Source organism: Penicillium citrinum (genome assembly GCF_028827155.1).
Source record: "Penicillium citrinum strain IBT 23319 chromosome Unknown utg000005l:1.0-1900146.0:1.0-1900348.0, whole genome shotgun sequence".
NCBI lineage: Eukaryota > Fungi > Ascomycota > Eurotiomycetes > Eurotiales > Aspergillaceae > Penicillium > Penicillium citrinum.
The window spans coordinates 499335-522497 of NW_026622690.1; the positions used below are offsets into that span (position 1 = coordinate 499335).

Genomic DNA, 23163 nt, shown 5'->3' on the forward strand with positions numbered 1-23163 from the left:
TAGACCAAGACGAATCTATATGCCGAGTGGACGGACTGTGAGGAGTGGAATCCTCAACAAGGCCACCCGGTCAGACGAGATGGAAAGGGTCGGGGAGTGCGGCGAAGTGCAGTGAGCTGCAACAAAGTGGGCGATCAGGGATAATAGGGTAATGGTAGTCGAATCAAGTGGAGTAGAGTAGAGTATTAAGATAGAATCGAATTATCGAACGAGTGACAAGATTCGAGTTGGACGGGTTGGTTTTAAGGAGGGCACAGAAATGGTGGTGGTCGCCTTGGCCTCAGGGGAAAGGAAGAAGTTGACAGCCTCCAACCAGGTGGGACGAGATAATGATAATCAAGAAAAGCGGAGGAGAAGAAGAAGAGGGGGAGAAAAAAAAAAGAGAAAAGAAAAGGGCCGAGAAGAGAAGAGAAGAATAAGCAACACCGAGTTCTAATCGGGAGCCATGAAGAGAAGAGTGTGTGTGGAAGGGAACCTGCTTTGGGGGGGGGAGAAGAAAGTGGAGATTTACGATCGCGGTATCCGCTTTAGTTCAGTCCGTACATGAGAGCAGTACATAGTCGAGAGTATAGTAATTCTACTATGTACGTTATATTGTTAGGATTATTATTATGTATATCTATGATCATAATAAGATTATCTGCATGCGGTATCCCTGACTTCACCCTTGCTCCAAAGCAGTATACATACAGTACTGTACTCGCATAGTCCACAGTATCATGCTGATAATAATCCCTACAGTATAATATTAGTGTAGTTATAGTTATAGTATACAGTATAAATATAAATATAACTATACTAATATTCTGTTGAATATTCTCATATCCTGAATTATTCCCATGGAATACTCTTCTCTTTCTGATGGTGCGTATTTACTATTTATGGAGATGTGTTCACTCGCCACGCACCGAATGGAACTTAGCCCGAAGACGTTCCAAGGTTGCATCCGGCTACAATTCTTTGTTCGGATTGTGTTGTATACTTATATTACTTAGAACTACTATGTACATACTATATTAGATATTAGACTATACCAAGATAATCTTATACACTACTATGTAAATGTATATGAATAAACTCACGATTCTAATACTGTACTGCTACTAACTACACTAACTAACCTACTAACTAATTTTACTCCGTGGTGAAAAGGGGCGGCCCACTCTCAACGACTTGCCCAGGCTGGGCGGTGGAGCATGTTACATACTACACTCCGTCCTACTTCATAATACGATGACGGAGTCCTGCTATTCGCTTGCGTCCATCTTACGGAGTTGTACATAGTATATACTCTGCCGATGCTAAAGTTCTGCTAATGCTAAAGTATGTTTTGGTCCAGACATCGCCTAGATCATTGACGAATGCAGATACCATACAGTACTACTATGTACGGTAAGTGAATCTGCTATTGTGTGCTGCCCAGCACAGATGTGCTGATTCGTGTGGTATTACGAATCCGGAAAAGGTAAAAAGTGCAGTCACGTAGCTAGTCACTATATTCAGTAACTAGACACACAACATTCAATTGCATATATACAGCCATGCAGGCGAGACAATAAAAAAAGGAATTCGAGAGAAGAATGAAAAATAAAAATCAAGTCCAACCATCTTATTTACGCCGGAGCAGATCCAAACGAAGGGAAACAAAAATATGACAAGATGAAGAAGTGATGAAGAAATGATGATATGGAGGGACGGCAAACAATGCAGGTCATCACAGTCCCATCTCCAAAGAGACCGGACGGGAAAAAATTCGTAACAGGAGCTGCCAAATAGAATTCAAAAAAGATACTTAATGATCAATGGCTTAACGCTTCATATCCCAGTCGGGTTTCAGCGTAGCCATCAGATCATCCTTCGTACCAACCATATCAGGCGGCAGTCGACTAACACGATAATTACCCATGCGCACATTATTCATATGCACATTTGAAATACCCGTCCGGTTACTGCGGATACTACCTGCATCACTACCAGGGCCCTCGTTCTTGAACCGCGGCGGCGGCGCAAAGTCCAGACTTGTAAACGTACCAGACTTACGCAACGCGTGCGGACTTGGGATCACCGATAACTCGTCAAACGCCGAGGCCAGCGGGGTGTGCGCGCGCATACCAGGGCTGAATGGTCTCTGGCCTCCAGTAGGAGTCTCGGGTCGACCACTGGCTTGATCTCTGAAGTTCTTGCCGGGAGCAAACTCATGGGCCAAAAAGATTGAGTCGTCATTCAACATGTGGGGTGTTGGCAGGACTTGAAGAGGCGCGGGAGGTGGCATTGGGCGGCGAGGACCGCGAGGACCTCCACCGAAGGCGCCCGATGCAGATGAGAAGGCTCGTGGGGGTGGTGTGCCGTAGCCGCTGTATCCTCCTCCTGAGTTGGTGGCCATGTGTCGAGAAGCTCCCTGGAACCGGGGAGGAGCTCGAGGGGGAGGAGTCATGGCGCGACGACCCATGGGCTCAGCGAAGGGCATGGGTGGAGGAGCGGTCGTATCATAATAGTCTCCTGTGGATGGGTCGTAGACGTAGCCACCATCATCATAGAACTCGGGGCCATAGTCCTCATAATAGGTGGTATCCCGCTTACTGTCGTCGAAGTACTCCTTGTAGAACGATCGAATCCGGTTGGCACGCTGCTCGGGATTATCAGATGGGTCCTCTGGGGGCAGAGGACGCACACCAAGAGTCAGCCGGCGAGTGTCGCGACGGTTATCATAGACAGCGTCCAGATTCTGCTGAGGCTCCTCAGGAAGTTCCGGTAGCTTGTTATCCTTGTCCTTTTCTGGTGATTCTTCATGCGTCTCAGCACCATGAACATTCACGGCAGGGATCATCAGGGATGATCGCCGCTCATGTCGGTCATCACCATAATCACTAGTCACGTCACTGGACGGAAGAGAGATTCGGGGAAGTTGCATAGTTGAGGTCTGAGCATGCTCCGAATTCCTTTGAGATGAAGGTTCGGGAAGAGGGAAGTTAGGTCGATTGTCATGAGCATGAGGATTGGTGTCAAAGTGGAGGCTCGACGTGTTTGATTCGGGGTACGGGAGAGCTTTGCTTGTATCAGCCGTGGCAGTTCCAATGGCATGACCATGCTCTTCATTTTCTGAGGGAGTCGGGCCCAAACCAGAGTGTGAGCCGAGACGATCTTGCGGGGAATGAGCATTGGCCTGAGCCATGGAATCCTCCGAGGGACTCTTATACAATGGCGGAGGCGAGGAACGTGACATCCGTTGGGCATTCTGCAGCAGAGCAGATTTGGGTTCTTCGGAAACCCCGAAGCGAGAGTTTGAGCCAGCAATGCTCGAGGCGTCATCACGACCAGGTCGCGAATGCGAACGAATGGAACGACTATCATATTGACCAAATGCACTAACAGCTGAGGGGCGATACTTGTCATCGTCGATAGATCGGCTCATTGAATGCAAGGAATCTTGGGAGCCGTGGAGTCCGGGGGGCAGTAGATAGGGATGCATCATGTCAATCGACATTCCTCCCTTCGTGTGGCTTGGCTCCATCATCTGAGGCATTCCATCGGGACCCGGGGGGCCAGTTCGTTTTCTACCACCACCAACAGGATCCATATCCAGACCAAAATCGAGAGATCTGTGCTTGTCGTTGGCGTCTTCACGCATGAGTTTCTTGACATGACGGCGATGGAGGAAGATCAACACAATGATAGCGCATAGGATGGGAACACTAGTAAATCAATGTTAGTCGATATTCTTGATCGAGGTCATTCCACCTCCAGATTCATCGATCAACATACCCTGCACCGAGTACGACAGGCAATACAGTTGTTGTCATATTACTGGTCGGCTTTTCACAGCTCGATCCAGTGCAACTGGAAGTACTGTCTGCATTGGGGGCTCGAGCAACCAGCGATGGGACCGATGATGGATTAACGCTATCGGAGGGGACTAGGAAAGGCAGTCGAGCGGGCGGGACGACCTCCCGACGGGTGTGGGTGTGCCTCAACGCCATAGCATGATGGGCGTGAGGCATTGTGTATAATCAGGGTGCACACCCTACAAACAAAGTTGGAGGGGATCTGAACCTGACACTCTCTTTCTTTCTCTCACGGGAGAAGAATAGGTATGATGGCGAACCAGTCGACAAACGAACAGTGATTAGAGTAACATTGAATGGCTTGGCCGATGATCGAAATGGCGAAAGCAAAAAATGAGGCCCCGGAGGGAATATATTGAGTAAGGGTGTAGAGAGCGTAGTTGGTAAGGAGTGAACGGACTAAAAGTCCAGGAACGAACGGCGGCCAGGTGAAGAGTGAAAGAGAGAGTGTGTGTGGGAGAGAGAAAGAGAGTGAGAGTGAAGATAGAAAATGAGATTGGAAGAGGAGGAGAAGGGGGTGTGGTGATACGATAATACGAACCCGTACAGTACTTTGTGTATGTGTGTATTGTATATCTCCGCATCCCCTGAGCTCGTTTATTCTTAGCACTTCATCTCCTTACTCAGTATCCATGACTACACTGTGCCAGTATCTATAGAATTATATCCCAAACATAACCTCTTAGTTAATTTTTTTTTTTTATATTGTCATCTCTGTACAATTCCTCTGTTTATTATTGTTCTTCCTCTTCTTTCGGTCTGCAAGGATTTGAGACCGATGGGGCCCAGCTTGGTTAGCGTCAGGAACCCGCTTGAATCTTGACCAATCAGAGCATGGCTGCCCCTGAACCGGAGATGAGGCGAACAGCTTGAAATCATCTGCTGGACACTGGACGGAGTACGCTGTATGTACAGGCTAAGTAAGGATTCAAGATGGGGCTGTGTGTACTTACACCATACACACTCATTACCAAGTCGAGACCTGGCCTTCTCCACTCGTTGCTTTCTTGAGGCCCCAGCGATCCTCTCCCCTCAACTTGAGACACTGGCGGGCTCCCTCATTTACGCCACATACACCAACAAGCAATGCGTTTACCATACAATGTACGTGAGTACGGAGGACTTGTGTATCATTGAGTAGGGCTATATGACGACTCACTATTCAGTTAGATATATACAGATATGGAGGTATACTTTTTGCATGACTTGTCACTGTGAAATGCCAGGATTGCCTATTATTACTGTACACACTTACGTGCACTCTGGACCAGACTATGCCATTGTTGACGGTGACAAGATTTCCACTTTCTCAGATACAGCAATATCCACGCACAGTGAATAGTTATGTGCTAAGAACTTGCTGCATACGCTTTGTAGGGTATAACTACTTCGTACTAAGTCTATACGGGGCGTGGCATTTACAGAGACAATCGACTTATCCAATGCAGCCAAGTAGATAAAGCAAATATTACCCAAACATTTTGGCCTTACTCGATCTTTGAATTGGGATGCTTGTCTTGACTTCTCGATGCAAAAGTGACAGATGACCCTTGGCCAGTGTATTGTGACATCATGCTTTTTTCTACTAGTACTGTCTTTTAGTCTGTTTAGAATATCAAATATTCCTGTAGGTGATCCATCACCAGCAGAGACTCCCGAGTCACGCTCGGAGTAACTTAGTGTTCCGGATATATAGGTAGTTATATATATTCTCTGACGTCGAGCTTAACATTGTCACACTACACCGCTTCCAGGTGATAAGCGGACCACGCTTATACCAACATCGCCTTATTCATGAAGTACTATAAGTAATAGTATTACTTAGACTGTACACTATTTCTATAACTAGAAAAAGATATCAAATCCAGACATAAGAACTTTTCTATTCATCATATTGAAAGCCATTAAAATACCATCGGGCACGAGGTCTGTATAAAAACAATATGCATGACGTTGAACCTCGTTCATCGAGACAATCTCAGTCTCAGTCTCAACCTCAACTTCAATCTCAACTTCATCCACGATATCCTCAACCTCGATTATTACAGCGCAATTATGGGATATTCACCGCGCGCAAATATGCAACAAAATGAAGGGCATGAGGAAAAAACTCAAAGAAATAGACACCAGAGAGTAAGTCGGAAAAATGAAAAATGAACAAATGAAGAATAGAGGACACAAGGAACAAGGAACAAGGTAAAAAAATTGCCTCTCCAAATGGGAAGGTGTGGGGGGTGTTGCTCGTACAGACTTGCGCAGCTCTTGCTTGTATTGAAATAAGAAAAAGTGAAAGAAAAAAAGGTATGAGCAATGTACAGAGAAAAAGTTGTACAGACAGATGCATGGCTTTTGGTGTCGCCTCACTGGAAGGAAAAATGGGTCATCACTCTATAAGAGTAGGAGAAAAGGAAAAAAAAACGTCGCAGAAGGCGAGAGAAGGGTCGAGAATATGAGGAAGGATATTCTCATGAATATAGGGTAGATCTCGAGAGAGACTTGGTCGGATTGAAGATTGACGTCGTGGAGGGATAAGTATAACAGATCAATGCATTTCGGCCAAAGCGGCCTCGAAGCTTGCAAAGTCGTCTTGAGAGGGTTGATCGAAAATTCGTCGGAAAGGAGGATCAGATGGGAATATATCTTGCGGGTTAGAGTCTACACCTTCTGCCTTGCGAATGACTTCTTTCAAGGCCCGGGTTACCACACCGGCACGAACGACAAGGTTCCGCAGCGAGGAAGTATCAAAGGGGAGCTTTTGAGCACGGGATGATGGCCTCAAGTCAGGTAGGGTGGCTGATCGATTGTGGCATTGAGGATTTTGCAAGATATCCAGTACGGACTTCGACTTGGGTGAATTTTTCGAGAGTTGTTGTAATGGCGCATTATAAGATTGATCATCTTTCGTGGTGACCCCTTGCTGTCTCAACGGTAATGCGGTTTCTTGTTTGGTTGCACTTCGCCACGATCCGTCGCTGTCGCGCTTTGTTGACGGAACCGTCAACCCCTCGTCATCTGAATCGTCGAAACTGAAGGTAAGCGACGAAGGAGAACCCGGAGGTGAGCGTCGGTCATCTTCATCATCGATAGTAGCAAGGTTGACAATTCCCTCGGCTTCTTTCCAGAGCTCACTTGACGGGCCGCCAACAAGTTCCAGAACACTAGCTTGATGGCGCAGGCGTTTCAATTCCTCCACCAACAAAGTCAATTCTTGCACTTGGCCGTATTGACCCCGTAAGCTGGCTTGGCGCTCCAGAATGGCTTGGGGAACTGTCATGCTTTGTGTGGGAGCTTCGGACTCGGTACTCTTGGTCTTCTGACTTGGTGCGTCTTCTTCCTCGCCATCGTCAAAGTCGAAGTCGCTGTCCCAATCCTCGCTCACGCCTTTGCTACCCAAGCCCCAGGTACCAAACTTCCCAGATGTTTGACGAGAATCACTTGCAGGCAATTCTCTTGCCACGGGCACACTCTGGCTTCGAAGGTGAATACTGGACGGTACCTTTCTACAGGCGGCACGACTGCCCCGATCAATAGCGTTTTGCTTCCCATGCACTGTACTCGGTCGAGCTTCGGAGTCAGACTGATCCCTATCCGGCCGTGTTTGCTCCGACCAATCAAAGATATTCATTTTCTGGCTCGGCAGTGATCGTTCATGGTGAGACTCTCCGAAGAGTATATCTGAGGGTGACCCAGGACTAGACAGCTCCAGCGGACTTGAAAGTGGGAAGGCAGTGGCCAGTTGAAGAGGACCATCTTGCTCACCCGGCAAAGCACCAATCATGCTGTGACTATCATTTCCCTCATCTGAAAACGATAGCTCGTCATTTGTACGGACTCGAGTGACTGACGAAGCAAGGAGAGAATCAGAGAAAAGAGGAGGATCTTTTTCCACTCGCGAGGCAAACGAGCCGCGCGGAAGAAGATCTTCCAGGGTTGTGACTTCCTCGTTGGACAATTGTGTGCCTGCCTTGTCGAACATCGCTTCAATCCGCAAGCCGTGCAATCCGCTTCCTTCAGTTCCGCGCGTCCGGATAGAGTCCCAGTAGTCAGTCATCATGTCGGTCTCGTATTCATCGCCCGAGGTAAAAACGCGAGTATCATCGGAGCCAATAATGGTCGAAGCAGGATCAGATGCTGCAATGGAATGTCTCTTTGGGCGGCGCCGCAGAGACGAAGGGGCATGGCTGTCAGGTCGCTTGGAATGTTGCCAAGTAGAGATTGCAACGGCATCGGTGGTGAGAGGTCGATAGTCGCGTAGACCGATGTTATAATCGTGAGATACTGACCGTGGTATGCCTGCTGACCGTTCATTATAAGCTAAATCTGTTGATCCTGGAGAAGCCAGACCGGGTGGCTGACGAAAAACAGCTGGATCGGTTATATTCCGGCGTGTCGAGACAGAAGACGGAGTAGGTTTGATTCGTTCTATCCTGGGGAGCTCCGCACGAGGTATAGAGAATGTCCGGCCTTTGACTCGCTTCAAAGATCCTCCACGAGGTCCAACGATCGGTGCACCTGTCGCTGTCACTGTATTCACAATAATTCTCTTAGGTTCAAGGTCATTGAATGAAAATGAATGTTTGTGAGCTGGTTTCTCTGAAAAAAGTAATGGGGATGATTGTATTGATTGCGGTAAAGGCGGTGATAGTGCCACTTCTGGTTCCGCTGGTCGGGGAGCTGCTTCAGAATCTGGTTCGAGCTCTGGTGTCGGCTCTGGTTCCGATGCAGGCAGAGGACCAGAAGTTTCAACTTGGGCCTGGAACGGGTTTCGGAACTCAACCGGTGCTGCAGGCTCGTCCAGATGAGGGGTGGTCTTGTTTATGATGGTGCCTGCTGAAACCAATGCGGGAAGCGTATCCTGGTCCGAGATAAGACACCTCACGCCTTGTGCTTTCGGGGCCGTAGCCGTGGAAAGCCTCCGAGAGAGCCTTTCGGAGAATCCATCGCGCTTTGGGAGCCAGAAAGCCTTCCAATCATCTTGTGATTGAAACTGAAAGTCTTCGATTGCGGGGGAATCGACAGGTTGGAATTGTTGTGAGAAGCGGGTCTCAAAGTCCGGCGTGATAGGGGTTTGTGCCTGCATCGACCCGGACCGTTGGTAGCTGGTCGCGGGCCGTCGCAGTGCTGACCCCGGGGAGACCGTGGTATTAACGAAAAGAGGGACAGAGCCATTGGAGCGTCTGGTGGAAGGACGTTTGACTAGTTTATTTGGGGTTCGATGTTGGCTCGCTGGTCGAGAAAGAATTGGACTGGCCGATCCAGTAAAAGAGGGTGTGATTGGACTGTTCGTTGTCGGACTATCCGACTGAAAGGAAACGATAGATAATCGGCGCAACCAGCTCGTTGATGGGCGACGCGAATGCGATTCTGCTGTTGTCTCTGGTGGTTCTGTCGGGCCATGTTCAGGGATTCGTAAGGGCGGGTTGGTGAGTGTTTGGCCACGACGGCGATATCTGGCGGCACCAAAGGATAATGATGCGCGACGGAGATCTGGTTCCTGGAATTGGGAATCCCGGGGAAGATTTCCTGTTACCGCGGTCGGTTCTTTCTCATTAATTGTCCAGTCTACCGCAGCAAGGCTCGGGCGAGCTGATCGAGATGTTTTGGGCCGGACATCTTCCGGAGTGGCCTTGAGAGAAGGAGTTGGTAGCGCTTGGGGTTCATCAAAGAGAGTTTTTCGACGCAGAATCTTTGATTTACATCGCTCGACTCGTCCGAGGGCGAGTCCAGTTGGGGCGATTCCTATAGTGCTTAATGCACATAGCTTCATCTCCGCGTTAGTCGATATCAACACAGCCACAGAGACCCTTCAAGACAAGGAACTCACAGTTGAAACGTGATCCATGCTCAGGGATCGCTGAGTAGAGTGACACGCACCCTCCAGCTTAGCTCCGCAGGGTGAGTCTTTGCGAATGACATCCCATTTGGCAAGGGGAGTGAGGGAGTGAGGGAGAGTGAGTGGGAATGATGTGTGTGTGTGTGAGAGAGAGAGGCAGAGGAGGGGCTGGGGTAAACAGGAGAAGATGGCAGACGTAGGCAGTCGATGGAGAAAAGAAGAGGATGCCCAGGGTTCTGAAGATGTCAAGGACCGAAAACAAAGAAACAGAAACAAAATGAAAAATGAAATGAAATAAAACAAGAGGAAAAACTCGAATGTAGCCCGCCAGGGCCGAAGTCGAGGGAGAACAAGGAGAGAAAGAGGGGAGATTCACACGCGAGGAGAAGCTCGACTATTCCCTTGGGGGGGAGCGTTCCCTGGGGAACTCATTAATTCTATACAATTATTTAGTATGTAATTCTACATTATTATGATAATTATTATTCTAGTACTTTAGTATGTCATCCTTGATTATTATTATTATCATTTCGTACTCATTGGTGTATTTATTCTACTGTAGGGTATTCTGCAAGTGTTTGTTTTGACTTTCTACACACGTTGCAGCAGACTAAAAAGCCCCGACTTGCAAAGTCATCCACTTCTTCCCATCTGCTGCTGCGAGGTCCACTCATCCCTTGCGGCTCACTGTGGGTTCTCGTGTCCAGGCCACTCGTCAGTTGTCAGTCAAGTCAAACAGCGATTGTACATACTCAGGTCCTGTAGGTATACTGTACTCAGTACACCAACAGATAACACTGCCTCTGCTGGTCCAACGGACATGTCCGCAACCAAATGACAGAGTGGAGAGAAACCGGAGGGTGGAAAAGAAAAACAAGCCATAAAGATCCAGAAAGTCACAGAGTTCCCCACATCATCTCGTCTCGGCTGGCTGGGATCGCATCTTTCGGCCCCTTTTAGCCTTGTCGAGAGGCTTGGACTCGCGCGATCGTAGGGGCCCAGTACGGCCGATCGGAGTCCACTAGCCAACGAACCATTCCCAAAGCAAGAAATATCTGTCGAGCTGACCTCCTCCTGCAAGACTACCACTCTGAAACATCTTACTCGTCCAATCTTGACATCCACTCTACCTGTCGTTATGCTTTCTGTCATCCCAAGGCCTGACATAGTGGAGTCATCCAGCCACGTCGTGCTCATGTCATATAGACAAAATACGGAGTAGACAGAGTGCTCTGTACCCTGTCTCAACAGGGTACATAGTACATACATACAGCATGCTATGTACAGCAATCTTTCGAGAAGTTCCATCGACATCCACTCGATCCATTCTTCCAGACTGCTGATCTTACCATCCTCAGTCACCATGACCGTTCGATATTTCACTCTCATTTCCGCTCCAAGCGGGTCCCGGTTCCAACGCGGTGGGAATATGATACCAGAGAAAAAGAGGGCAAAAAGAGGGAAAAAAACCACCGAAGACCGAATCAAACCGGGCACCAGTTCGATATCATTCCGATCTCCATCGTCATCGTCCCCCCACTCTTGTAAATGAAAGTTGACCCCCGTGGGTCAAACGCAGAATAACTGGGAAACGGTTCTTGCTGCCGATTCGGTATCTCTTTTTTTTTTCTTTGTTCAAGTCCGGCATAAACAAAGTTTTCAAGATAAGTCATGCCTCGTGGCTCATCCATAATTCATTCTTTTCACCCTGCTATGGAGTACTGTATGACGATCTTCACTGACCGGGGATACGCCGAACAAAAGCGTAAATCCTGTCAATTTTGCTGACGATCGACATAACCAGTCGTCACCTTGAGAAGGTCGACTAAAAGTCGTACGTGCAGTAATGCTCATAGCTACAGATGATGGACAGGGATATCCTTGAAACTAGGCGCAGCGGATCCACTATTGACTTCGCATCTCGTGCGGATGCCAATCTCCAGGATCTAAGCGATCTTGTCTCTACTGTACTGTAAGCTGTAAGCTGTAAGGTGTCTGTAGTCCATTTGGAGCTGTTCACCAACGGTTCAATTTTTTTTTTTTCTTGTCGACGAATTTGACGTAACCAATTGGGTCGTGCGGATCCTGTCGATATCCGTTGGGCCAATTTCGTCTGGTTTTGATGCACGGAGTAGGCCGAATTGAGATATCTCCTGTGATGGTGATTTCAAACCTTCAAAGTTCAATCGTACTATAGACTATTTGAAATACACATCGGGCATATTGAATCTACGTGTATGGGTGAATGTAACTAGAGTATGCTATTTGTGAAGTATACAGAACGTCCCCATAGTACTCAATGTACATAGAAGTATTCAGGTGGCCATCTTTATACAGATACTCCTGTTGTAAACCAGCAGTCGTTAACCGGAAACAGACAGCAATCTAAGTCTACAATAAAACCAAAGCTTTTGCTGTACAACTCACTTTGTACACCCTCAAACAGTCTTCACTTAGTCCTTTTCTACCTAGGTATGTACATATGTAGAGCCTTCTCATTCATAAATTGTATCTTTGCCATCTCACGCCCAAACCGGAAAAACCACAACAAAACAGCACAACTTATGTAGCTGCAAGCCTCGACCCAGATTGAGGAATCCTACTGAAGATTTGAGACTCTGCTGGCACTGTGATCGGCAGTGCAGATTGCAAAAAAGAGAGCCGCAGAACCACTCGCGTCGTTTCGTATTCATCAGCTGCGATTGAAATGTCTTTCGGACGATCAGAGGCGGTCTCAATCACTGGATCTCATTGCTTGAAAGTAAAGCCATTGTGCAGATCTACGTATCTTTCCACTAGCAAAGAAATATAACTACTACAGGAGTATGTACATAACTACTCCGTACACTATAATTCATTGTCGAAGATCCATGTGATGAAAGCTGTATCTCCACTATCATGAAGCTCCAACTTTCTTCCATGTATTCCCCTATTTCAGAACTCGGGCATCTTGACGGTAGCTTTGTGTTACAACCGGGTGATATGCTTGTTTCATGCAGGTCCATTCACAGCAAACGCCATTGTGATTTGAAATGCAGCTGCCATCACATCGGTGGTCACTTAGCGGTTGGTAGCCTGGAGAATATGGCGTTCAAGTACGGGTGTGCAGCAGGACTGACCAAATCATAGCAAATTAGAAATATTATTCCTAGAGGGCAGATTTATCCGATCACCAATTCATGATATGAACACCAAGTGTGGAATGTGTAGTTGTTCGAGATGTTCCCAATTAGGCAAGAGGGCGGTCAGTATCACATGACCTTATCGATAACCCACCTCGAAAAACACGCCACTCTCTAGTCGAATTACCCCAGAAAGCGCCTGGACAGCATTGAGCAGATCCTTTGCTGATTTCGAACCGGGATCTTGGATTGTTGATTGTAATACTCTTTCTTTGATTCACGTGGCCAAGATGGAGGCCGAAATCCAAGCGCAAATCCCCGGTTTAGACCGAGTCATCTCGGAATACTCGGTGGTAGGTCCTCTCAGAAATTCCTCAAAGAGAACTCCGCAAAAGCTCACACGAGACAGGGATATCTTACTCATGCCTCGAATCAATATGTCGAAGACGCCAATGCCCCATCTCCCTTGGCTGAGGCCGCCGAATCCGTTACCGAGCTGCTAGTCTCCGCATCGGGAGATTTCTCAGACCAGAACCGTGACGCCATTGCCAACCTGGTAGAAAAATTTATTACAACACTCAGCTCGTCGAATGGAGTCGATCCGGAAAAACGGCAGATGCCGTTTGCCGCGAAGAAGCTGGATCAAACCATCAACGTGGGCTCACAGCGCAATATGTCTTCGACTTTGGGCTTGACAGGCGGCAATGTGGATTTGGAATCTGCTAATGCGCGAAAGGTCGAGTCTAAGGTTGATAAGAAGAAGCTTGAGAAGGCTGAGCGTAAGATTCGTGCCAAGCAAGAGAAGAAGCAGATGAAGACTGTTCAATACGAGTCTTCTCGCTTGCTCAACCAGCCTGATGAGACTATGTCTTACGAGGAGTTCTTCATGGCTGTCAACCCTCTTCAGTTGGGCTCGGACTCCCAGGCCAAGAGTAAGGACATCAAGCTTGACAATATCGATATCTCTATTGGTGGTCTGCGTATTCTTACGGATGCTTCGTTTACCCTCGCGTACGGTCGTCGCTATGGTCTGGTGGGTCAGAACGGTATTGGTAAATCTACACTGCTACGTGCTCTGAGTCGCAGAGAAGTCGCCGTGCCCACGCACGTTTCCATTCTTCACGTCGAGCAAGAGGTATGTTCTAATTTTTCTCGAATTTGCGCATGAGACAAAGAACAGCTACTGACCTTTTCTTCCCAGATCACCGGAGATGATACCTCAGCAATTCAAGCTGTCCTGGATGCCGATGTGTGGCGCAAGCATCTTCTTGCAGAGCAGGAGAAGATCTCGAAACAACTGACCGCTATCGAAGAAGAACGCTCCCAATTGGCAGACACATCTAAAGATGCTGCCCGACTCGACAATGACAGGGAAGGTCTTGATATCACCTTGTCTGATATCCACGCCAAGCTCTCAGAAATGGAATCCGATAAGGCCGAGTCCAGGGCAGCTAGTATTCTGGCTGGTCTTGGTTTCTCCCCCGAGCGACAACAATATGCCACCAAGACCTTCTCTGGTGGTTGGCGAATGCGTCTGGCGCTGGCTCGAGCCCTGTTCTGCGAGCCTGATCTCTTACTTCTTGACGAACCTTCTAACATGTTGGACGTTCCATCTATCACTTTCCTTTCCAACTACCTTCAAGGATACCCCAGTACCGTCCTGGTCGTTTCTCACGATCGTGCATTCCTTAACGAGGTTGCTACCGATATCGTACACCAGCACTCCGAGAGATTGGACTACTACAGAGGCGCCAACTTCGAGTCCTTCTACGCCACCAAGGAAGAGCGAAGGAAGATCGCCAAGCGCGAATACGAGAAGCAGATGGCCGAAAGGGCTCATCTTCAAGCCTTCATCGACAAATTCCGTTACAATGCCGCCAAATCCTCCGAAGCTCAGTCCAGAATCAAGAAACTGGAACGCATGCCTGTTCTCGAAGCTCCCGAGAGCGAATATACCGTACACTTCCAATTCCCCGAGGTGGAGAAGCTCTCTCCGCCCATCGTCCAAATGTCAGATGTTTGCTTCGGTTATACCAAGGACAAACCACTGCTTAAGGATGTCGATCTGGACGTACAATTGGATTCGCGTATTGGTATCGTTGGACCTAACGGTGCGGGTAAGACTACCGTGTTGAAGCTCCTCACCAACCAATTACAACCGACAAAGGGATTGATTTCCACGCACTCAAGACTCCGTATTGGATTCTTCGCTCAACACCATGTCGATGCTCTCGATATGAATGCCAGTGCAGTTACCTTTATGGCCAAGACTTATCCCGGAAAATCGGACGAAGAGTACAGAAGACATCTGGGCGCGTAAGTTATATCACCTAGCACACTTCCCCCCACCTTTATCTTCGGATTAATTCTAATATTTCTACTGCACAGTTTCGGTATCACTGGTATGACAGGTCTACAAAAGATGGAACTTCTCTCTGGAGGTCAAAAGTCCCGTGTAGCATTTGCATGCTTGTCATTGACAAACCCCCACATCCTTGTTCTTGACGAACCGTCTAACCATCTTGATATTGAGGGTATGGATGCCCTTTCGGAGGCTCTTCAGCGCTTCGAGGGTGGTGTGGTGATGGTTTCTCACGATGTGACTATGTTGCAGAATGTTTGTACCAGTCTCTGGGTTTGTGACCAGGGTACTGTGCACAAGTTTGATGGTGATGTTAAGGCTTATAAGAAGATGATTAGTGCTCAGGCTGATGCTGCTGGTGTTGTGGCTAAGCATTAAGTTAGTATATAATAAAATCTTCTTATATACTGCTATATTACGAACCTTGACAGGGCCCCGTCATACATTATTTATACTATACGGTATCTACTAGATATCGTCATACAATATTCTGTAGCCACATCACCTAGCATGAGTATAAACATACCCTTTATTGTAGACTATAGTTCCAAACTTGAAGTATAACCACATCACTCAATCCTGTATAAAGTTGATGAAGTCGGCCCATGTGGGTCCGGCGGTTATCGTTTTATCAGCAATCGAAATGAAACCCGGGGAGACTCTCAGCTAGTAAAGCTACCACCTTCAACCCCCCAACAGCCTCCCCAAGCTTTGCGCATATGAAGTTCCTGAATTTACAGGTACCCAGGAGCTACACAATATGATCGCTCGTTCAGATCCCGACAACAACGGCCCCAACGCCCCGCTCCTCACCCCGACCGATCACGACTTCTCTCCCGATCCGGCCGATAACGTCGATCTCACGCCAGAGCTCGAGTACGCCGGCGGGTTGTTCACATGGATATTAACCATTTCTGCGGGAATAAGTGGTCTTCTTTTTGGATATGAGTGAGTATCGATGTCTAGCGCGTTCTTTTGCGCATCGGGATAGTCTAGATTGGAGACTGATGAGATACCTCGTGTACAGTACTGGAGTGATTTCGTCTACATTAGTTACAATAGGTTCCGACCTCTCGAATCGACCTTTAACAACGTTAGATGAAAGTATCATTACCTCCTGCACGAGTTTATTTGCGCTTGTCGCGAGTCCGTTTACTGGCGTTCTGGCGGATAAGTATGGACGGCGTAAAGTAATTCTTGTTGCGGATATACTATTTGTACTGGGTGCTTTGGCGCAGGCTTTTACGAGTCAAGTCGGGGGTATGGTTTTTGGTAGGAGTGTTGTTGGTTTGGCTGTTGGTAGTGCGAGTGCCATCACCCCATTGTGAGTTGGACTATCCTCTACCCTGTGAACAATATGGCTGTGTAGAGGGGATTGGCTAATGTGAAATTCTTTCTTTCCAGGTATATTTCAGAAGTGGCACCCACACAAGCAAGAGGTAGACTTGTTACTGTACTGTCCCTACTCATTACTGGCGGCCAGGTCGTTGCTTATATTGTTGGATGGCTATTCTCTGAGACTGCTGGGGGCTGGCGCTGGATCGTCGGCCTTGGAGCTGCGCCCGCTTTCTTACAATTTTCATTTCTCATATTCTTACCCGAGACACCTCGATGGCTTGTACAAGCTGGTTTGGATGAACGAGCGGCTAAAGTACTTACTCGGATCTATCATGGTTGTCCTGATCGGGAACAAGGAGTCCGTCGAGTCCTCCGTGGTATTAGACGGGAAATCGAAGAAGAAGCGGAGGAAATGGGACAAAGTGAGATTCCAGATGCGAATATGCGTTGGTTCAATGATGCATCTCAGCGCGCGCATGATCTCTTCTATGTTGGCGGTAATAGAAGAGCTTTGACGATTGCAATGATGCTTCAAGGACTACAGCAGTTGTGCGGATTCAACAGCCTCATGTACTTTTCTGGAATTATTTTCACGGCACTTTCATTCTCTTCGCCGACACTGACCTCTCTCACGGTTGCGGTCACAAATTTTGTCTTCACACTTTTTGCATTCGGACTGATTGATAAGATCGGACGACGTCGAATTCTTCTATACTCGATTCCAGTTATGATATTCGCTTTGGGAGTCTGCGCAGTGATATTTTCATCCATGGATATATCATTCGAACCAGAGGGCTCGCAGAAGTCGAACACGAATGGGAACTCCCCCTTACTGGTACTATTCTTTTTGGCGGTCTTCGTTGCATCATATGCCTTTGGACTTGGAAATGTACCATGGCAACAGGCAGAGCTGTTTCCCTTGAATGTGCGATCACTAGGGTCATCTCTAGCTACAGCAACGAACTGGGGGTCAAACTTCGTCGTCGGACTCACCTTCTTGCCCATGATGCGGTGGCTCTCTCCAACATGGACATTTGTCGTCTATGCTATTGTTTGTGCCGTGGGCTGGGTGGCAGTTCATGCAATTTACCCGGAGATGAGTGGGATGGGTCTTGAAGATGTTAAAGGCCTTTTGGCTGATGGATGGGGTGTAGAGGAAAGTTTGCGACGGAGACAGAGTATGAAGCACACATAGGATGAGAGCCAGCATCACTTTTTGCATTTGCATAGACGGAAATTAGCGATATCAAATTTCATATACTGTTAGATTCTCTAACATGGATACTCATGGCGAAGATTCAGTGCTTATTCTGGCTGTGAAGATAAGCATTGAGAATGCAGTGGATTTCTGACTGAGGTTAGAATCTGCTCTAGAATTCAATGTCGAGGCTAATGGCTGAATGTGCTTGTCCTTTTCACGCGTTGTCACCTGCGATACTGCATAGTCCACGTCAACGCTCACTTGAGACTTAACTCACTTTCTCCTAGCAAGGTTCAACCGGCACCATATAAAATGAATATTCTTTTTATCTGGATCCTTTACTTCTTCACCTTTATCTATACTTACATTGAACAATTTTTCACTTTCACCATACGATTTGCAAGTCAATGGCATACAATTCAACCAGGTTCCCAGCTATGGTTGGCGCTGCGAGGCACCTACCTCGCAGTTTGATACTGAACACACCAAACGAGGTACCGCAACAACAATGTATTGGGTTCTATCATAATCTAAAGACATAATCTGATTTCTACTCTTATAGATCCTCCAAGGAATCGCCGGCTTCCTTCCAACCGACGGGGACGTCATCAATCTCAGCTTATCCTGCAAAGAAATGCATGACAGGATCCTCGGTCCATCAACTGGAATTTGGCGACATCGCTACGAAGCAAAATATGATATACCCGAAGCAAAGACTATGGATGAACTGGGATATGAATACAAGGCCCGTGCCATTGTTCTCTCTCAGAGAATGGATTTCCGCGCTGAAAGGGTAACGAAAGGACAACAGTTATGGTTGGAAGTTATCTATACAATGCTCGTTGAATCTTTGACTGTTCCACAGAAATCAACCGGTCCAAAAACATATAACAGGATACGAGAAGTAATGTCTCAAACGAGATTCCTAAATCGTCCTAGAAAACCGAAGCCATGTGAATTCACCTGTGCTATTCAGCTGGTAAGAGTTCCGGGAAAGAATATCAGAAACAGTTAACGATTGACCAAGATTAGCACTGATTTTTTTTTATTTCAATAGTGTCTCACTGCCTTGGCTTTACACAAAGAAGTCTCCGAGCCCTGTCTTCGAAGCGAGTATGAGCTTGCAATCGTATATTCTTTCGGAAGCGAGCCAGTCGGCCCATACATTCCGCATGATAATCTCGATCTTACCAAGATACTGCACATTCGAAGCTTCTGGCAGCGACATCTTCTGGAATTGGATGAAATGACTTACTATATCACTTTCAGTTATCTTGACGAAGACCATAAGCCTAAGATGCGGAAATCGTATGGTATCGATGAGTCCCAGCTTAGCTCTTCCTGGCTGGGATATTATTGTGAGTATCCAGTAAATAAAAACCGTTTTCATGTTCAAAACTGTCAATTGTACTGATCACTACCAGCATGCCTTCATTTCGAGTCTGTCCCAGGGACCCGAGCTGCATTCAATAAAAGCACCACGCAGACATGTGCTGATATTGAATCCCATTTACGTCTTGATATCCTCGTATGTGATTTATCCACGACAGGACAGCTTCATTTCTATTCTAATGAGTAGATAGTCTATGAACCTACACATCACAAATGATCCATTCTGGCCATCAGAATGCAATAAGATCATTCCCATGAGCACTGATATGGACACAAATCGTGTGTTTTTTCAGGGGATACAGGGTATCAACGGCCTGGCAGGCGAGGGAAATCCGGTTTTTGGCTTCACAGAGATAATCGCATATCCTTATGGAGGTATCCCAGGATGGAATCGAGTCTGCTTCGCTATCATTGCTGGTGGTAATGATGAATATTCTTCCGACTGGCTACATGGATATGAGGCTGTTCTCCTTCCTGGTGGCAGGATCATGCTAGGACGATGGATCGATTTGAAAAATACAAGTGGTCGAGGACCATTTATCTTCTGGGATGTGGAAATTCCATCCTGCTTGCAGGGTTAGGGTTCTCTCATCTACGGAGATGATCTCGAGGAAAATGTTTATCCACTGCTGAAAGTAGTTACGATTTTTTTTCCGTTCTGGGCACAGCATGGGTAAACATATTTATTGAAGAAGTTTCGTGAAGTTTCGTCTTTAGCGGGTGATGGAAATTTATAACGATAGATAATGGGAGAGAAACGAGGCATCTTTAGCACGGATTATGTGATGGACAGAGGGAATAGGAAGTTCAGGATAAAGGAAGAAACAAATTACTCCTCAATATCTTTCACCTTCTCCCACTGGCCCTTGAGATTCTCCTTCCACAAGCTAACCTTGTTGTCACCACCGCTGACAGCGAGGATGTTGCCACTGAGACTCCAGCTCACGCGCCAGAGTACACTGTCGAATTCAAGTGTTTGGCTGGTCCACTGGCCCGGGTTCGATGCGTCGGAAGTCCAGATGCGGACGGTCTTATCTTGCGAAGCAGAGGCAATGTAAGACTTGGACAGGATACTAGGAGACCAGGCAACGTCGCGGACCCAGTCGGAGTGACCCTCTAGGGTTTGGGTGAGGTTGTAGGTCTTGGATTCGGAGCTAGAGGGGAGGAATACTATTAGCACCTGGCAAACCTCGAACAGATATTGCAGCTTTCAACACATACTTATAGTCCCAGATCTTAACCAGGTTGTCACTTCCACCGGTCACAAATCGTCTCTGCTGGCCGGGGCCAGGATTGGAGCTGATCAAGCTACCAGCGAAAGCAGCGGGGGCCCAGCTAATCGAGTTCACACCCATTCCATGGGCATGGAAAGTCTGGTGAGTCCAATTGTTGTCACGGAACTCGAGGACACTGACAGAGCCATCGGAGGAAGCACATGCAAGGAGACAACCGCTTTCATGAGGGGCCCAAGATACCATGTTCACGGAAGCGGTGTGCAGAGAGAAGTCGAAGACCTTAGTCCATGAGCTGCCACCCGCGGGGGAGGTGGCATTGTGGGGTTGTTCTCGCCAGATCAGAACTTTGCCATCGTAGGAAGAGGAGGCTAGGATGGTGCCAAACTTAGGGTGCGCCTATGAGTGATGCGAATCGTGATCAGTCAATGTGCGCCAGTATCTAAACAATATCTCGGTTTATCAGACTTACCCATGCGACACACCACACTGCTCCCTCATGACTATTTTTTATAGATACGAAATCAGCTACCCAGGTCTTCTCGTTATCTCAGCACATCGAGGACAATGCTCACCCCTTCAGGGTCTCCACCAAACGGTGCGATTCCCCCTCAATCTCGAAGATCTTAATTGTTTTATCAGAGGAGCAAGTGGCTAGCCTGCGACCATAGTAGTCCAAACCAGCGTCATGCTGCAATTAAAATTGACCTGTCAGCTTCTTTGCATTCCTTCGCGACGAAGAAGGTTCAAGGTAGGCCATCCAACCCCCCAGCTCAACAACGTACAATCATGTCTTCGTGCCCGGAGTTCGAAATCACCTGAGCGGCAGCCTAGAAATCAAGCTTTAGCGTAAGAACATATCGTAAATCAATTGAAGAGAGCACACCATTTTGTCAGGACCGCGTGGGTTAATCAAAGTCGCAAATTAAAGCTAAGGGAGCTGCGCGAAGGCCGACGTCCAAACAACCTGGCCGCTTGCTATCTCTTATCAGCGTGACTAAGCAGGTCACGTTACTCACGGCACGTGCCTCGGCCCATCGGTAACCGTGGGGTTCTCCGCGGTGCGGCGACTCCCCTATCTCACTACCTTTCCTCATGATATTTGCATTCATCGATAGCTTGCTTTAGCTTTGATTTGAATCTGTATTCATTTTGGTCTCGAAACTGTTAGGTTACTGGCTGAGACTGAGCTACTTCTCGAACTTGCATTTACACTGATATTGATCGCCTAAACGAGACATTTCATCATGGGCGATGCGTTATGTGGCCCGTCGAATGCGCTTCAGAACTTCCAGAAGCATACTTCCGTTGACAGGACCCTGCAGCAAGATCGCTTAACGTCGAGACAACCTTCAGCTCAGGTATGGAAAGATAGTGCTAGTTTATAGATCTCCAAAGTATATCCAAAGTACTAACTATGACATACAGGGCTTTCGATCTCAGAGCCCCCGGGATGGTATTCTTGATCCCGAGTTTGCTGCATTCGAAGCCAACCTTGGAGGACCTCAGCTCCAGGACTTCCATCACCCAGCGCAATTTGGAGGACCGGCCCAACTTCCTCATGCACCCCATCCAGCAGCCAACTGGGCCTCGGACTTCCAGAATTTAAATATCTCCGGTCCTTCCGCACCTCAAATACAAAACCCTCCTAATGTGCAAGCTCAAAGAGGATGGCATCATGAGTTTATGAATCAGCAACAACAACAACAGCAACAACCGACAGCAGCTCAGCATATGCACGCCCAGCCTATGGCAAACCGCGGATTCCAGTCGTCCTTCACTCCGAACTATTCCATGTATAATAATAACCCAATGAGCATGCAGCAAATGCCTCAAGCCCCACGACAAGAACATGCTGCGCCGGTTGAACAGTTTGACGAGTCTGCATTTGAGGCCGCATTCGATCAAGCACGGGCCAATTTGGAGGAGCTTCAAAAACCCGAAGTCGCAGCTGATACTGAACTTCCTCTACACGAAATGAGTCAAGCTGATCCCGGAACCGTTCTACCCGATGTCGAGGATCTTAGGTCCGACATCCGGATTGGATCTGACACAATACCCCAGTCCGAAAAAGAAGACCCACTTACCCGGACCCACGACGCCGATGCTCTTGCTCAGACAGCAGGACAGCTCCTTGATAGCGTCCGCCATGAGCAAAACCAGAAGTTCCAGCAAAGCAATTTCCTTGCTTTAATGCGCCGAATTCGGGATCGTGAGGTTGAGGTGGAGGGAGATGAATTTCGCGAAGTCAGTAGCAACCCGTAACGGTTTGGCTGTCAAGCGCGGCGTGGCAGAAACTCCGGTATCATCAAATCTATCTATGCCGGCCATTGTTAGTACTAACATGGGCTCAGACTGCGCAATCTCTACACCCCGGTGGACCCTATTACCCTGGTCAGCCTCGTCCTCCTGACCAGGCGTCATCCGACAATACTAGTAAGGAGAACTCCCTCCCCCTCGGCGGGATCTAGTACCAAAACAACCCATCCAGTATATTGAGCAGATGACCTGACGCTTTCTTCCCCCAGAGGGAACGCCAGTGGTCGCTCAACAGACTCGTCTGGCAGAGGATGGAACCGCTCAGCTTGGTACCGGCTCAGCAGAACCGGGAGATAGCAATGCACTCTATGAGAAATATTTGCATAAACAGGGACCATATGATTGGCGTCGGGCACCAACATTTTGTTTTCGTGGTGAGGACGAAGTTTGGTTGGGGTGAAAGGAAGATGTCCCTTTCCAGGGCACAATTGGGTCACGTGCATCCATCAAGGATGAAAAGAACAATCGATCCCGGATCCCAGCCCATTGACATCTTTATTTGATCTATTCCGGTCTATTCAT

The 23163-nt window shown here is 47.7% G+C and overlaps 7 protein-coding genes across 7 annotated transcripts; 4 read left to right on the top strand and 3 right to left on the bottom strand.

The window, feature by feature from the left end:
* Positions 1 to 1807: 1807 nt before the first annotated feature.
* N7469_006017 (uncharacterized protein) lies at positions 1808 to 3998 on the bottom strand (the record flags this gene model as incomplete). Its single annotated transcript, XM_056644935.1, has 2 exons — positions 1808 to 3692; positions 3763 to 3998. 2 exons carry the CDS (start codon positions 3996 to 3998, stop codon positions 1808 to 1810), a joined length of 2121 nt encoding a protein of 706 aa, XP_056500173.1.
* A 2386-nt stretch (positions 3999 to 6384) lies between these two features.
* N7469_006018 (uncharacterized protein) lies at positions 6385 to 9609 on the bottom strand (the record flags this gene model as incomplete). Its single annotated transcript, XM_056644936.1, has 1 exon — positions 6385 to 9609. One exon carries the CDS (start codon positions 9607 to 9609, stop codon positions 6385 to 6387), a length of 3225 nt encoding a protein of 1074 aa, XP_056500174.1.
* A 3478-nt stretch (positions 9610 to 13087) lies between these two features.
* N7469_006019 (putative AAA family ATPase GCN20) lies at positions 13088 to 15537 on the top strand (the record flags this gene model as incomplete). Its single annotated transcript, XM_056644937.1, has 4 exons — positions 13088 to 13150; positions 13207 to 13932; positions 13999 to 15113; positions 15186 to 15537. 4 exons carry the CDS (start codon positions 13088 to 13090, stop codon positions 15535 to 15537), a joined length of 2256 nt encoding a protein of 751 aa, XP_056500175.1.
* A 382-nt stretch (positions 15538 to 15919) lies between these two features.
* N7469_006020 (putative MFS myo-inositol transporter) lies at positions 15920 to 17692 on the top strand (the record flags this gene model as incomplete). Its single annotated transcript, XM_056644938.1, has 3 exons — positions 15920 to 16107; positions 16187 to 16483; positions 16564 to 17692. The coding sequence occupies 3 exons, from the start codon at positions 15920 to 15922 to the stop codon at positions 17690 to 17692; spliced, it is 1614 nt and encodes a 537-aa protein (XP_056500176.1).
* A 514-nt stretch (positions 17693 to 18206) lies between these two features.
* Positions 18207 to 19671, top strand: N7469_006021 (uncharacterized protein; the record flags this gene model as incomplete). The annotated part of the gene is made up of 5 exons (XM_056644939.1): positions 18207 to 18215; positions 18261 to 18677; positions 18756 to 19056; positions 19123 to 19226; positions 19282 to 19671. The coding sequence occupies 5 exons, from the start codon at positions 18207 to 18209 to the stop codon at positions 19669 to 19671; spliced, it is 1221 nt and encodes a 406-aa protein (XP_056500177.1).
* Positions 19672 to 19919: 248 nt separating this feature from the next.
* Positions 19920 to 21211, bottom strand: sec13 (GTPase-activating protein SEC13; the record flags this gene model as incomplete). Its single annotated transcript, XM_056644940.1, has 6 exons — positions 19920 to 20244; positions 20312 to 20721; positions 20795 to 20825; positions 20898 to 21013; positions 21108 to 21152; positions 21209 to 21211. 6 exons carry the CDS (start codon positions 21209 to 21211, stop codon positions 19920 to 19922), a joined length of 930 nt encoding a protein of 309 aa, XP_056500178.1.
* Positions 21212 to 21569: 358 nt separating this feature from the next.
* On the top strand, positions 21570 to 22793 carry pex20 (the record flags this gene model as incomplete). Its single annotated transcript, XM_056644941.1, has 3 exons — positions 21570 to 21683; positions 21751 to 22569; positions 22677 to 22793. The coding sequence occupies 3 exons, from the start codon at positions 21570 to 21572 to the stop codon at positions 22791 to 22793; spliced, it is 1050 nt and encodes a 349-aa protein (XP_056500179.1).
* Between the last annotated feature and the right edge of the window lie 370 nt (positions 22794 to 23163).